Source organism: Aphelocoma coerulescens, unplaced genomic scaffold (genome assembly GCF_041296385.1).
Source record: "Aphelocoma coerulescens isolate FSJ_1873_10779 unplaced genomic scaffold, UR_Acoe_1.0 HiC_scaffold_205, whole genome shotgun sequence".
Lineage (NCBI taxonomy): Eukaryota > Metazoa > Chordata > Aves > Passeriformes > Corvidae > Aphelocoma > Aphelocoma coerulescens.
The window spans coordinates 154,644-168,431 of NW_027183551.1; the positions used below are offsets into that span (position 1 = coordinate 154,644).

Below are 13,788 nucleotides of genomic sequence, written 5' to 3' on the forward strand. Positions count from 1 at the left end.
TTTGGGGGGAAATTTGGGAATTCAGGGACGAGAAAAGCGGGAATTGGGATCCAGGAGTCCCAAAACTCCCAGAATTCCCAGGAATTTGGTGGGAAAATAATTGGGAATGAGGGAAAATTGGGAATTTGGGGTGCAGGAGTCTGAAAATTCTTGGATTTTGGGGGAAATTCAGGAATTTCCAATGAGAAAATTGGGAATTTAGGGTGCAGGAGTCCCAAAATCCCCAAATTTCTGGGAATTGGGGGGAAATTGGGATGGAAAAGGGGCAGGGAATGGGGGAAAATTGGGAATTTGGGGTCCTGGAGTCCAAAAATTTCCAAGATTTTGGGAATTTTGGGGGGAATTCTGATGGAGAAGGGGTTGGGAGTGGGGGAAAATTGGGAATTTGGGGTGCAGGAGTCCCAAAAGTCACAGAATTCCCAGGAATTTGGTGGGAAAATAATTGGGAGTGGGGGAAAATTGGGAATTTGGGGTGCAGGAGTCCAAAAATTCCTGGATTTTGGGGGGAAATTTGGGAATTCAGGGATGAGAAAATTGGGAATTTGGGGTGCAGGAGTCCAAAAATCCCCAAATTTCTGGGAATTGGGGGGAAATTGGGATGGAAAAGGGGCAGGGAATGGGGGAAAATTGGGAATTTGGGGTGCAGGAGTCCAAAAATTTCCAAGATTTTGGGAATTTTGGGAGGAATTCTGATGGAGAAGGGGTTGGGAGTGGGGGAAAATTGGGAATTTGGGCTCCTGGAGCTGCTGGAATTCCCAGGAACGTGGAGGAGGCGCTGTCGGCCGAGGATTGCCGGAGCCTTTTTCCCGTGGTTTTCGTCTCCAGCCGCGCCCTGGCCTCGGCTGCCGGGGAATTCCTGTTCCACAGGTGAGGGAAAAGCGGGAATTCCGGGCCCGGAAAGCCTGGGAATGCTGGCCTCAAAAAGTTGGGAATTTCAGCCCTAAAAACCTGGGAATTTCAGCCCCAAAGCCGGGAATTCCGGTCCTGGAAAGCTGGGAATGCTGGCCTGGAAAGCTGGGAATTTCAGCCCCAGAAACCTGGGAATTTCATCCCCAAAGCTGGGAATTCTGGCCGTGGAAAGCTGGGAATGCTGGCCCCAAAAACCTGGGAATTCCAGCCCTAAAAACCTGGGAATTTCAGCCCTAAAAACCTGGGAATTCCAGCCCCAAATCCTCAGAATTCTGAGCTTTAAATCTTTAAAATTCCATCCCCCAACCCCTGGGAATTTCAGCCCCAAAACCTTGGAATTTCAGCCCCAAAACCTGGGAATTTCAAGCTTTAAATCCTCAGAATTCCAGCCCTAAAAACCTGGGAATTCCAGCCCTAAAAACCTGGGAATTTCAGCCCTAAAAACCTGGGAATTCCGGCCCCAAATCCTCAGAATTCCAAGCTTTAAATCTTTAGAGTTCCATCCCCCAATCCCTGGGAATTTCAGCCCCAAAACCTGGGAATTTCAAGCTTTAAATCCTCAGAATTCCAGCCCTAAAAACCTGGGAATTTCAGCCCTAAAAACCTGGGAATTCTGGCCCCAAAGCTGGGAATTCTGGCCGTGGAAAGCTGGGAATGCTGGCCCCAAAAACCTGGGAATTCCAGCCCTAAAAACCTGGGAATTTTAGCCCTAAAAATCTGGGAATTCCAGCCCCAAATCCTCAGAATTCCGAGCTTTAAATCTTTAAAATTCCATCCCCCAACCCCTGGGAATTTCAGCCCCAAAACCTGGGAATTTCAAGCTTTAAATCCTCAGAATTCCAGCCCTAAAAACCTGGGAATTCCAGCCCTAAAAACCTGGGAATTTCAGCCCTAAAAACCTGGGAATTCCGGCCCCAAATCCTCAGAATTCCGAGCTTTAAATCTTTACAATTCCATCCCCCAATCCCTGGGAATTTCAGCCCCAAAACTTTGGAATTTCAGCCCCAAAACCTGGGAATTTCAAGCTTTAAATCCTCAGAATTCCAGCCCTAAAACCCAGGAAATTCCAGCCCTAAAAACCTGGGAATTTCAGCCCCAAAACCTTGGAATTTCAGCCCCAAAAACCTGGGAATTCCAGCCCCAAATCCTCAGAATTCCGAGCTTTAAATCTTTACAATTCCATCCCCCAATCCCTGGGAATTTCAGCCCCAAAACTTTGGAATTTCAGCCCCAAAACTTGGGAATTTCAAGCTTTAAATCCTCAGAATTCCAGCCCTAAAAACCTGGGAATTCCAGCCCTAAAAACCTGGGAATTTCAGCCCCAAAACCTTGGAATTTCAGCCCCAAAAACCTGGGAATTCCAGCCCCAAATCCTCAGAATTCTGAGCTTTAAATCTTTAGAATTCCATCCCCCAATCCCTGGGAATTTCAGCCCCAAAACTTTGGAATTTCAGCCCCAAAACCTGGGAATTTCAAGCTTTAAATCCTCAAAATTCCAGCCCTAAAAACCAGGAAATTCCAGCCCTAAACCCCCTTGGAATTCCAACTCCTCCCAACCCCTGAAAATTCCCCCCCTTAAAACCTTGCCATTCCATCCCCCAACCCTCCAAACCTTGGGAATTCCATCCCAAAAATCCCGAATCCTGCAGAGCCCAGCCCCCATCCCAGGGAATTCCCATCCCCGGGAATCGGCTCCGGGGCCCTCCCAGCAGCTGCCATTTCCTCATCCCAGAATTTCCTCATCCCGAGCCCTTCCCAATCCCTCGGGATTTGGCCTGGGAGGGGGGAGGGGGGGGAACCTTGTTTTTCCTGGGTTTTCCCAGTTTTCCCCATTTTTTCCTATTTTTTCCCCATTTTTTCTCATTTTTCCCCCTATTTTTTCCAATATTTTCCCCATTTTTTCCTATTTTTCCCCATTTTTTCCTATTTTTCCCCCTATTTTTTCCCCTATTTTCCCCTATTTTTTCCCATATTTTCCCCATTTTCCCATATTTTCCCCATTTTTTCCCATACTTTCCCCATTTTTCCCATTTTTCCCATATTTTCCTCATTTTTCCCATATTTTCCCCATTTTTCTCCTATTTTTTCCTATATTTTCCCGTTTTCCCCTATTTTATCCTATTTTTTCCCCATTTTTTTTCATTTTTTTCCCATTCTCTCCCATTTTCCCCCCATTTTCCCCCCATTTTTCCCCATTTTTCCCCATTTTTCCCCATTTTTTCCCCATTTTCCCCTATTTTCCCCAATTTTTCCCCATCTTTCAATTTTCCCCCCATTTTTCCCCATTTTCCCCCATTTTTTCCCATTTTTTCGATTTTTCCCCCATTTTCCCCTGTTTTTACCCCATTTTCTCCTTTTCCCCCCATTTTTTCTCTATTTTTTCCCTCTTTTTCCCCCCACATCCCAGCCCTGCTTTTCCCAGATTTTTTCCATCCCAGTTTTTTCCCATTTTCCCCCCATTTTTCCCTGCTTTTCCCCCCATTTTTTCCCCATTTTCCCCCCATTTTTCGCTTTTTTCCCTATTTTCCCGTTTTTTCCCCATTTTCCCCCATTTCCCCCCTTTTTCCCTATTTTTCCCCAATTTCCCTCCCATTTTTCCGCATTTTCCCCCGTATTTCCATTTTTTCTCCATTTTCCCATTTTTTCCCATTTTTTCCCCGTTTTTTTCCCCATTTCCACCCCATTTTCCCCCACATTTTTCCCCCATTTTCCCCCTATTTTCCTGGTTTTTCCCCCATTTTCCCCCATTTTCTCCAATTTTTCCCCTATTTTTCCCATTTTTCCCCAATTTTCCCCCCCATTTTTCCCATTTTCCCCCTTTTTCCCCATTTTCCCCCAATTTTTCCCCATTTCCACCCCATTTTCCCCCCGTTTCTCCCCATTTTCCCCATTCCCCCCATTTTTTCCATCTTTCCCCAATTTTTCCCCAATTTTCCCCATTTCCTCCCCCTTTTTTCCCCATTTTCCCCCATCTTTCCCCATCTTTCCCCATTTTTCCCCATTTTTCCCCATTTTCTCCCCATTTTTCCCCATCTTTCCCCAATTTCCCCCATTTTCCCCCATTTTCCCCCATTTCCCCTCCTTTTTCCCTATTTTTTCCTCAATTTCCCTCCCATTTTCCCCCATATTTCCATTTTTTCTCCATTTTTCCCATTTTTCCCAATTTTTCCCCCATTTTTCCCCATTTCCACCCCACATTTTTCCCCAATTTTCCCCCAATTTTCCCCCAATTTTTCCTCAATTTTCCCCCAATTTTTTCTCAAATTTTCCCCAATTTCCCCCCATTTTTCCCTGTTTTTTCCCTTTTTTTTCCCTTTTTCCCCCATTCCCCCCATTTTTCCCAATTTCCCGGCTTTTTGCCCCATTTTTCCCTCCTTTTCCAGGCTCCTGGACCCCCAGAAACGCGGGACCGGCTCCGGGGACCCCCGGAGCTTCCTCGTCCTCCTCGCCGACTTCTTCCTCGACTCCCAGGTCCGGAATTCCCGGGAATTTGGGGCCAATTCCGGGGAAATTGGGCAATTTCAGGCATTTTTTGGGAGTTTTTTGGGATTTTTTTTTTGAATTTTTTAGGGATTTTTTTGGGTTTTTTGGGATTTTTTAGGGAATTTTTTGAGGATTTTTTTTTGGATTTTTTAGGGATTTTTTTGGGTTTTTTAGGGATTTTTTAGGGATTTTTAAGGGATTTTTTAGGGATTTTTTTGGGATTTTTTTGGGGAATTTTTCGGGAATTTTTCAGGAATTTTTGGGGAATTTGGGGGGAGTTTTTTGGGAATTTTTAGGGATTTTTTGGGGAATTTTTCGGGAATTTTTGGGGATTTTTTAGGGATTTTTTAGGGATTTTTTAGGGTTTTTTTTGGGAATTTTTGGGGATTTTTTAGGGATTTTTTTGGGTTTTTTTTGGAATTTTTTAGGGATTTTTTTGGGATTTTTTTCGGGAATTTTTTGGGGGTTTTTTTGGATTTTTTGGGGAATTTTTCGGGAATTTTTGGGGATTTTTTTTTGATTTTTTTGGATTTTTGGGGATTTTTTCAGGAATTTTTGGGGATTTTTTGGGGAGTTTTTCGGGAATTTTTAGGGATTTTTTGGGGAATTTTTTGGGAATTTTTGGGGATTTTTTAGGGATTTTTTTTGGTTTTTTTGGGAATTTTTTGGGAAATTTTGGGGATTTTTTGGCGTTTTTTTGGGATTTTTTGGGCATTTTTGGGGATTTTTTGGGGGAATTTTTTGGGGATTTTTTCAGGAATTTTTGGGGATTTTTTTTTGGGAATTTTTTGGGATTTTTTGGGATTTTTTGGGGATTTTTGGGGGATTTCTGGGTAAATCCGGTGGGATTTTTTTGGGAATATTTTGGGAATTTTGGGAATTTCCGGGATCCTGATCCCAAATCCTGCCCCAGTCCCACGAGCACGCCGAATTCCCGCCGATCTGGGGCAGTTTGGGGGAATTTTGTGGGGTTTTTACGGGATTTTGGGGCATTTTTGGGGGATTTTTGGGGGGATTTTGGGGCATTTTTGGGAATTCTGGTGGGATTTTTTTGGGAATGTTGGGAATTTTGGGAATTTTTGGGATTTTCATCCCAAATCCCTCCCCAGCTCCACGAGCACGCCGAATTCCCGCCGATCTGGGGCAGTTTGGGGGAATTTTGTGGGGTTTTTATGGGATTTTGGGGCATTTTTTTGGGATTTTTGGGGGGATTTTGGGGCATTTTTGGGAATTTTGATGGGGGTTTTTTGGGAATTTTTGGGAATTTTGGGAATTTTTGGGGATTCTCATCCCAAATCCTGCCCCAGCTCCACGAGCACGCCGAATTCCCGCCGATCTGGGGCAGTTTGGGGGAATTTGGTGGGGTTTTTATGGGGTTTTGGGGGATTTTTGGGGGATTTTTTGGGGGATTTTGGGGCATTTTTGGGAATTTTGATGGGGTTTTTTTGGGAATGTTGGGAATTTTGGGAATTTTTGGGGATTCTCATCCCAAATCCTGCCCCAGCTCCACGAGCACGCCGAATTCCCGCCGATCTGGGGCAATTTGGGGGAATTTTGTGGGTTTTTTTTGGGGATTTTTTTGGATTTTTTTGGGATTTTTTGGGGGATTTCTGGGGAATTCCGGTGGGATTTTTTTGGGAATGTTGGGAATTTTGGGAATTTCCGGGATTCTCATCCCAAATCCCATCCCCAGCTCCACGAGAACGTCAAATTCCCACCGATCTGGGGCAGTTTGGGGGAATTTTGTGGGGTTCTTATGGAATTTTTGGGGGATTTTTTGGGGGATTTTGGGGAATTCCGGTGGGATTTTTTTTGGAATGTTGGGAATTTTGGGAATTTTTGGGATCCTGATCCCAAATCCCGCCCCAGCCCCACGAGCACGCCGAATTCCCGCCGATCTGGGGCAGTTTGGGGGAATTTGGTGGGGTTTTTATGGGATTTTGGGGCATTTTTTGGGGATTTTTTGGGGGATTTTGGGGGAATTCTGGTGGGATTTTTTTGGGAATTTTTGGGAATTTTGGGAATTTCCGGGATCCTGATCCCAAATCCTGCCCCAGTCCCACGAGCACGCCGAATTCCCGCTGATCTGGGGCAATTTGGGGGAATTTTGTGGGGTTTTTATGGGGTTTTGGGGGATTTTTGGGGGATTTTTTGGGGGATTTTGGGGCATTTTTGGGAATTTTGATGGGGGTTTTTTTGGGAATGTTGGGAATTTTGGGAATTTCCGGGATTCTCATCCCAAATCCCATCCCCAGCTCCACGAGCACGCCGAATTCCCGCCGATCTGGGGCAGTTTGGGGGAATTTTGTGGGGTTTTTATGGGATTTTGGGGCATTTTTGGGGGATTTTTTGGGGGATTTTGGGGCATTTTTGGGAATTTTGATGGGGGTTTTTTGGGAATTTTTGGGATTTTTGGGAATTTTTGGGGATTCTCATCCCAAATCCTGCCCCAGCTCCACGAGCACGCCGAATTCCCGCCGATCTGGGGCAGTTTGGGGGAATTTTGTGGGGTTTTTATGGGATTTTGGGGCATTTTTGGGGGATTTTTTAGGGGATTTTGGGGCATTTTTGGGAATTTTGATGGGGGTTTTTTGGGAATTTTTGGGAATTTTGGGAATTTTTGGGGATTCTCATCCCAAATCCCATCCCCAGCTCCACGAGCACGCCGAATTCCCGCCGATCTGGGGCAATTTGGGGGAATTTTGTGGTTTTTTTGGGGGATTTTTTGGGATTTTTTTGGGATTTTTTGCGGGATTTTTGGGAATTCTGGTGGGATTTTTTTGGGAATGTTGGGAATTTTGGGAATTTTTGGGATTTTCATCCCAAATCCCTCCCCAGCTCCACGAGCACGCCGAATTCCCGCCGATCTGGGGCAGTTTGGGGGAATTTTGTGGGGTTTTTATGGGATTTTGGGGGATTTTTTTGGGATTTTTGGGGGGATTTTGGGGCATTTTTGGGAATTTTGATGGGGTTTTTTGGGAATGTTGGGAATTTTGGGAATTTTTGGGGATTCTCATCCCAAATCCCGCCCCAGCTCCACGAGCACGCCGAATTCCCGCCGATCTGGGGCAGTTTGGGGGAATTTTGTGGGGTTTTTTTGGGGATTTTTTTGGATTTTTTTGGGATTTTTTGGGGGATTTCTGGGGAATTCCGGTGGGATTTTTTTGGGAATGTTGGGAATTTTGGGAATTTCCGGGATTCTCATCCCAAATCCCATCCCCAGCTCCATGAGAACGTCAAATTCCCACCGATCTGGGGCAGTTTGGGGGAATTTTGTGGGGTTTTTATGGGATTTTGGGGGATTTTTGGGGGATTTTTTGGGGGATTTTGGGGAATTCCGGTGGGATTTTTTTTGGAATGTTGGGAATTTTGGGAATTTTTGGGATCCTGATCCCAAATCCTGCCCCAGCTCCACGAGCACGCCGCCTACCTGGTGGATTCCCTGTGGGATTGCGCCGGGAGCCTCCTGCGGGACTGGGACACGGCCACGGCCCTGCTGCTGCAGCCCACGCCCAGTACGGACTGGGAGGGACTGGGAGCCACTGGGAGGGGACTGGGAGGGGGTTTGGGGGCACTGGGGGGCACTGGGAGGGCACTGGGAGAGACTGGGAGGGACTGGGAGGGACTGGGAAGGGATTGGGAGGGACTGGGAGGGGATTGGGAGCCACTGGGAGGGACTGGGAGGGGATTGGGAGGGGGTTTGGGGGCACTGGGGAGCATTGGGAGGGCACTGGGAGAGACTGGGAGCCGCTGGAAGGGACTGGGAGAGGGACTGGGAGGGGGTTTGGGGGAACTGGGAGGCACTGGGAGGGACTGGGATGGGACTGGGAGGGATTGGGAGAGACTGGGAGGCACTGGGAGGGACTGGGAGAGGGACTGGGAGGCACTGGGAGGCACTGGGAGGGGATTGGGGGAACTGGGAGGGACTGGGAGGGCACTGGGAGAGAGTGGGAGCTACTGGGAGAGACTGGGAGAGGGACTGGGAGCCACTGGGAGGGACTGGGAGGCACTGGGAGCCACTGGGAGGGGGTTTGGGGGAACTGGGAGCCCCTGGGAGGGACTGGGAGAGGGACTGGGAGCCACTGGGAGAGGGACTGGGAGGCACTGGGAGCCATTGGGATGGGGTTTGGGGGAACTGGGAGCCACTGGGAGGGACTGGGAGCCACTGGGAGGGGATTGGGGGAACTGGTCTGTACTGGTGGGTACTGGTCTGTACTGGTCTGTATTGGTCCGTACTGGTCCGTACTGGTCCATACTGGTTTATACTGGTCCGTACTGGTCAGTATCGGTCCGTACTGGTTCATACTGGTCTGTATTAGTTTATATTGGTCGGTACTGGTCCGTACTGGTCTGTACTGGTCCGTACTGGTCTGTACTGGTCCGTACTGGTTCATACTGGTCCGTACTGGTCTGTACTGGTCCGTACCGGTCCATACTGGTCCGTACTGGTTTATACTGGTCCGTACTGGTCCGTACCGGTCCATACTGGTCCGTACTGGTTCATACTGGTCCGTACTGGTCCGTACCGGTCCATACTGGTCCGTACTGGTCCATACTGGTCCGTACTGGTCCGTACCGGTCCATATTGGTCCGTACTGGTCCATACTGGTCCGTACTGGTCCGTACTGGTCCGTACTGGTCCATACTGGTCCATACTGGTCCGTACTGGTCCGTACTGGTCCGTACTGGTGCGCAGCGCTGCAGTTCCGCCAGGAGCAGGCGCTGCTGGAGATCCTGAGCTGCAGCGGCCTCCGGGCGGCCCTGGGGAGGCCCCCCCCGGGCAGGGGCACGGCCGGAAAGGTGCCAGGAGCCGGGAACGGGCACCGGGAGCCGGGAACGGGCACTGGGAACCGGGAACGGGCACTGGGAATGGGCACCGGGAACCGGGAACGGGCACCGGGAGCCGGGAACGGGCACCGGGAACCGGGAACGGGCACCGGGAACCGGGAACGGGCACCGAGAACCGGGAATGGGCACTGGGAACTGGGAATGGGCACCGGGAACCGGGAATGGGCACCGGGAACCGGGAACGGGCACCGGCAACTGGGAACTGGGAATGGGCACCGGGAACCGGGAACGGGCACCGGGAATGGGCACCGGGAACCAGGAACGGGCACCGGGAGCCGGGAACGGGCACTGGGAATGGGCACCGGGAACCGGGAATGGGCACCGGGAACCGGGAACGGGCACCGGGAATGGGCACCGGGAACCGGGAATGGGCACTGGGAACTGGGAACGGGCACCGGGAACTGGGAACGGGCACTGGGAACGGGGAACGGGCACTGGGAACCAGGAATGGGCACCGGGAACTGGGAATGGGCACCGGGAACTGGGAATGGGCATCGGGAACCGGGAACGGGCACCGGGAACCGGGAACGGGCACTGGGAACTGGGAATGGGCACCGGGAACTGGGAATGGGCACTGGGAACTGGGAATGGGCACCGGGAACGGGCACCGGGAACTGGGAATGGGCACCGGGAACTGGGAATGGGCACTGGGAACTGGGAACGGGCACCGGGAACCGGGAACGGGCACTGGGAACCGGGAATGGGCACCGGGAACTGGGAACGGGCACCGGGAACTGGGAACGGGCACTGGGAACTGGGAACCAGGAATGGGCACCGGGAACTGGGGATGGGCACTGGGAACTGGGAACCAGGAATGGGCACTGGGAACCGGGAATGGGCACCGGGAACCGGGAACGAGCACCGGGAACCGGGAACGGGCACCAGGAACTGGGAACGGGCACCGGGAACCAGGAATGGGCACCGGGAACTGGGAACGGGCACCGGGCACCGGGAACGGGCACTGGGAACCGGGAACGGGCACCGGGAACCAGGAATGGGCACCGGGAACTGGGAACGGGTACCGGGAACTGGGAATGGGCACCGGGAACTGGGAATGGGCATCGGGAACCGGCAACGGGCACCGGGAACTGGGAATGGGCACTGGGAACTGGGAATGGGCACCGGGAACCGGGAATGGGCACCGGGAACTGGGGATGGGCACTGGGAACTGGGAACTGGGAATGGGCACCGGGAACCGGGAATGGGCACCAGGAATGGGCACCGGGAACCGGGAACGGGCACCGGGAACCGGGAATGGGCACCGGGAACTGGGAATGGGCACCGGGAACCGGGAACGGGCACCGGGAACCGGGAACGGGCACTGGGAACTGGGAACGGGCACCGGGAACTGGGAACTGGGAATGGGCACCGGGAGCCGGGAACGGGAACCGGGAACTGGGAATGGGCACCGGGAACTGGGAATGGGCATCGGGAATGGGCACCGGGAACCGGGAACTGGGAATGGGCACCGGGAACCGGGAATGGGCACCGGGAACCAGGAACGGGCACCGGGAACTGGGAATGGGCATCGGGAATGGGCACCGGGAACCGGGAACTGGGAATGGGCACCGGGAACCGGGAATGGGCACCGGGAATGGGCATCGGGAACTGGGAATGGGCACCGGGAATGAGGGAATGGGCACCAGGAACCAGGAACGGGCACCGGGAACCGGGAACGGGCACCGGGAACTGGGAATGGGCACCGGGAACCGGGAACGGGCACCGGGAACTGGGAACTGGGAACTGGGAATGGGCGCCGGGAACCGGGAACGGGCACTGGGAACCGGGAACAGGCACCGGGAACCGGGAACGGGCACCGGGAATGGGCACCAGGAACGGGTACCGGGAACTGGGAATGGGCCCTGGGAACCGGGAACGGGCACCGGGAACCGGGAACGGGCACTGGGAACCGGGAACAGGCACCGGGAACCGGGAACGGGCACCGGGAATGGGCACCAGGAACGGGCACCGGGAACTGGGAACGGGCACTGGGAACCGGGAATGGGGGAATTTTTTGGGAATTTTCAGGAATTTTCAGGAATTTTGGGGAATTTTGGGGAATTTTGGGAATTCCAGGAATCTCTGGGAATATTGGGGAATTTCATGGGAATTTTTGGGAATTTTTGGGAATTTTTTGGGAATTTTAGGGGAATTTTATGGGACTTTTATGGGAATTTCTGGGAATTTTGGGGAACTTTATTTGGAAATTTATTGGTATTTTATGGGAATTTTATGGGAATTTTTGGAAATTTTATGGGAATTTTATGGGAATTTTTGGGGGAATTTTATCAGAATTTCATGGGAATTTGATGGGAATTTTGGGGAATTTTATGGGAATTTTGTTGGTATTTTATGGGAATTTCTGGGAATTTTATCGGAATTTTATTGGAATTTTATGGGAATTTCTGGGAATTTCTGGGAATTTTATTGGAATTTTGTTGGTATTTTATGGGAATTTTATGGGAATTTCTGGGAATTTTATCGGAATTTTATCGGAATTTTATTGGAATTTTATGGGAATTTATGGGAATTTTGGGGAATTTTATTGGAATTTTGTTGGTATTTTATGGGAATTTTATGGGAATTTCTGGGAATTTTATGAGAATTTTTGGGGGAATTTTATGGGAATTTCTGGGAATTTTATGGGAATTTCATGGGAATTTTGGGGAATTTTGTGGGAATTTTATTGGTATTTTATGGGAATCTTTTGGGAATTTTATGGGAATTTTATAGGAATTTTATGAGAATTTTGGGGAAATTTTATGGGAATTTTATGGGAGCTTTTGGGAATTTCATGGGGATTTTATGGGGATTTGATGGGAATTTTTGGGAATTTGGGGAATTTTATGGGAATTTCATTGGAATTTGATGGGAATTTTGGGGAATATTGTGGGAATTTCATGGGAATTTTGGGGAATTTTATGAGAATTTTGGGGAATTTTATGGGAATTTTTTGGGAATTTTGGGGATTTAATGGGAATTTTATGGGAATTTTATGGGAATTTTGGGGAAATTTTATGGGAATTTTATGGGAGCTTTTGGGAATTTCATGGGGATTTTATGGGAATTTCCTGGGAATTTTATCGGAATTTCATGGGAATTTTGGGGAATTTTATGGGAAATTTATTGGAATTTTATGGGAATTTTGGGGAGTTTTATGGGAATTTCATGAGAATTTTGGGGAATTTGATGGGAATTTTATTGGTATTTTATGGGAATTTTATGGGAATTTCCCGGGAATTTCATGGGGATTTGATGGGAACTTTATGGGAATTTTGGGGAATTTTATGGGAATTTTGGGGAATCGTGTGGGAATTTTTGGGAATTTTACCGGAATTTTGGGGAATTTTGGGGAACTTTATTTGGAAATTTATTGGTCTTTTATGGGAATTTTATGGGAATTTTTGGGAATTTTATGGGAATTTTTGGGGGAATTTTATCAGAATTTCATGGGAATTTTATCAGAATTTCATGGGAATTTTATGGGAATTTTGGGGAATTTCATGGGAATTTTATAGGAATTTCATGGGAATTTTATGGGAATTTTGGGGAATTTTATGGGAATTTTATTGGTATTTTATGGGAATTTTATGGGAATTTCTGGGAATTTTATCGGAATTTTTGGGGGAATTTTATGGGAATTTTTGGGAATTTTATAGGAATTTCATGGGAATTTGATGGGAATTTTGGGGAATTTGATGGGAATTTTATTGGTATTTTATGGGAATTTCATGGGAATTTCCCGGGAATTTCATGGGGATTTGATGGGGCTTTGATGGGAATTTTTGGGAATTTGGGAATGTGGGGAATTTTTGGGAATTCCGATCCCACTTTTCCCTCTCGGCCGAGGTGTCGGCGCGGGAGCTGCGCCAGGAGCGATCCCGGCTCAGCCGCAGCCTCATCCCGGCGCTGCCGCGGCTCCTGGAAAAGGTGCGGAATTCCGGGAATTTGGGGGAATTCTGGGGGTTTGGGGGAATCCGGGAATTTGGGGGAATCTGGGAATTTGGGGGAAATCTGGGAATGGGGAGGTAAATCCGGGAATTTGGGGTGAAATCCGGGAATTTGGGGAAAAACTGGGAATTTGGGGGGAATCCGGGAATTTGGGGGAATCCGGGAATGGGGTGGGAAATCCGGGAATTTGGGGGAATCCAGGAATTTGGGGGGAATCCGGGAATTGGTGGAAATCCGGGAATTTGGGGAAAAATCCGGGAATTCGGGGGGAAATTCCGGGAATGGGGCGGAAATCCAGGAATTTGGGAGAATCCGGGGGTTCGGGGAGAAATCCGGGAATTTGGGGTGGAAATCCGGGAATGGGGCAGGAATCCGGGAATTGGGTGGAAATCTGGGAATTTAGGGGGAAATCCGGGAATTTGGGGGGAAATCCGGGAATTTGGGGTGGAAATCCGGGGGTGTGGGGAAAAAATCCGGGAATTGGGTGGAAATCCGGGAATGGGGCGGGAAATCTGGGAATTGGGTGGGAAATCCGGGAATTTGGGGGGTAAATCTGGGAATTCGGGGGGGAATCCGGGAATTTGGGCGGAAATCCGG

General features: G+C 49.4%; 1 protein-coding gene across 1 annotated transcript in view; it reads left to right on the plus strand.

Annotated features, from left to right (window-relative positions):
- STAG3 (STAG3 cohesin complex component) overlaps nt 1-13,788 on the plus strand; it is a 78,265-nt gene that overhangs the window by 28,088 nt on the left and 36,389 nt on the right. The window contains exons 13-16 of the mRNA XM_068999022.1: nt 760-867; nt 4,293-4,380; nt 7,802-7,907; nt 9,089-9,192. Of these exons, the coding sequence (XP_068855123.1) occupies nt 760-867; nt 4,293-4,380; nt 7,802-7,907; nt 9,089-9,192 (406 nt within the window). The remainder of the gene's footprint in view (nt 1-759; nt 868-4,292; nt 4,381-7,801; nt 7,908-9,088; nt 9,193-13,788) is intronic.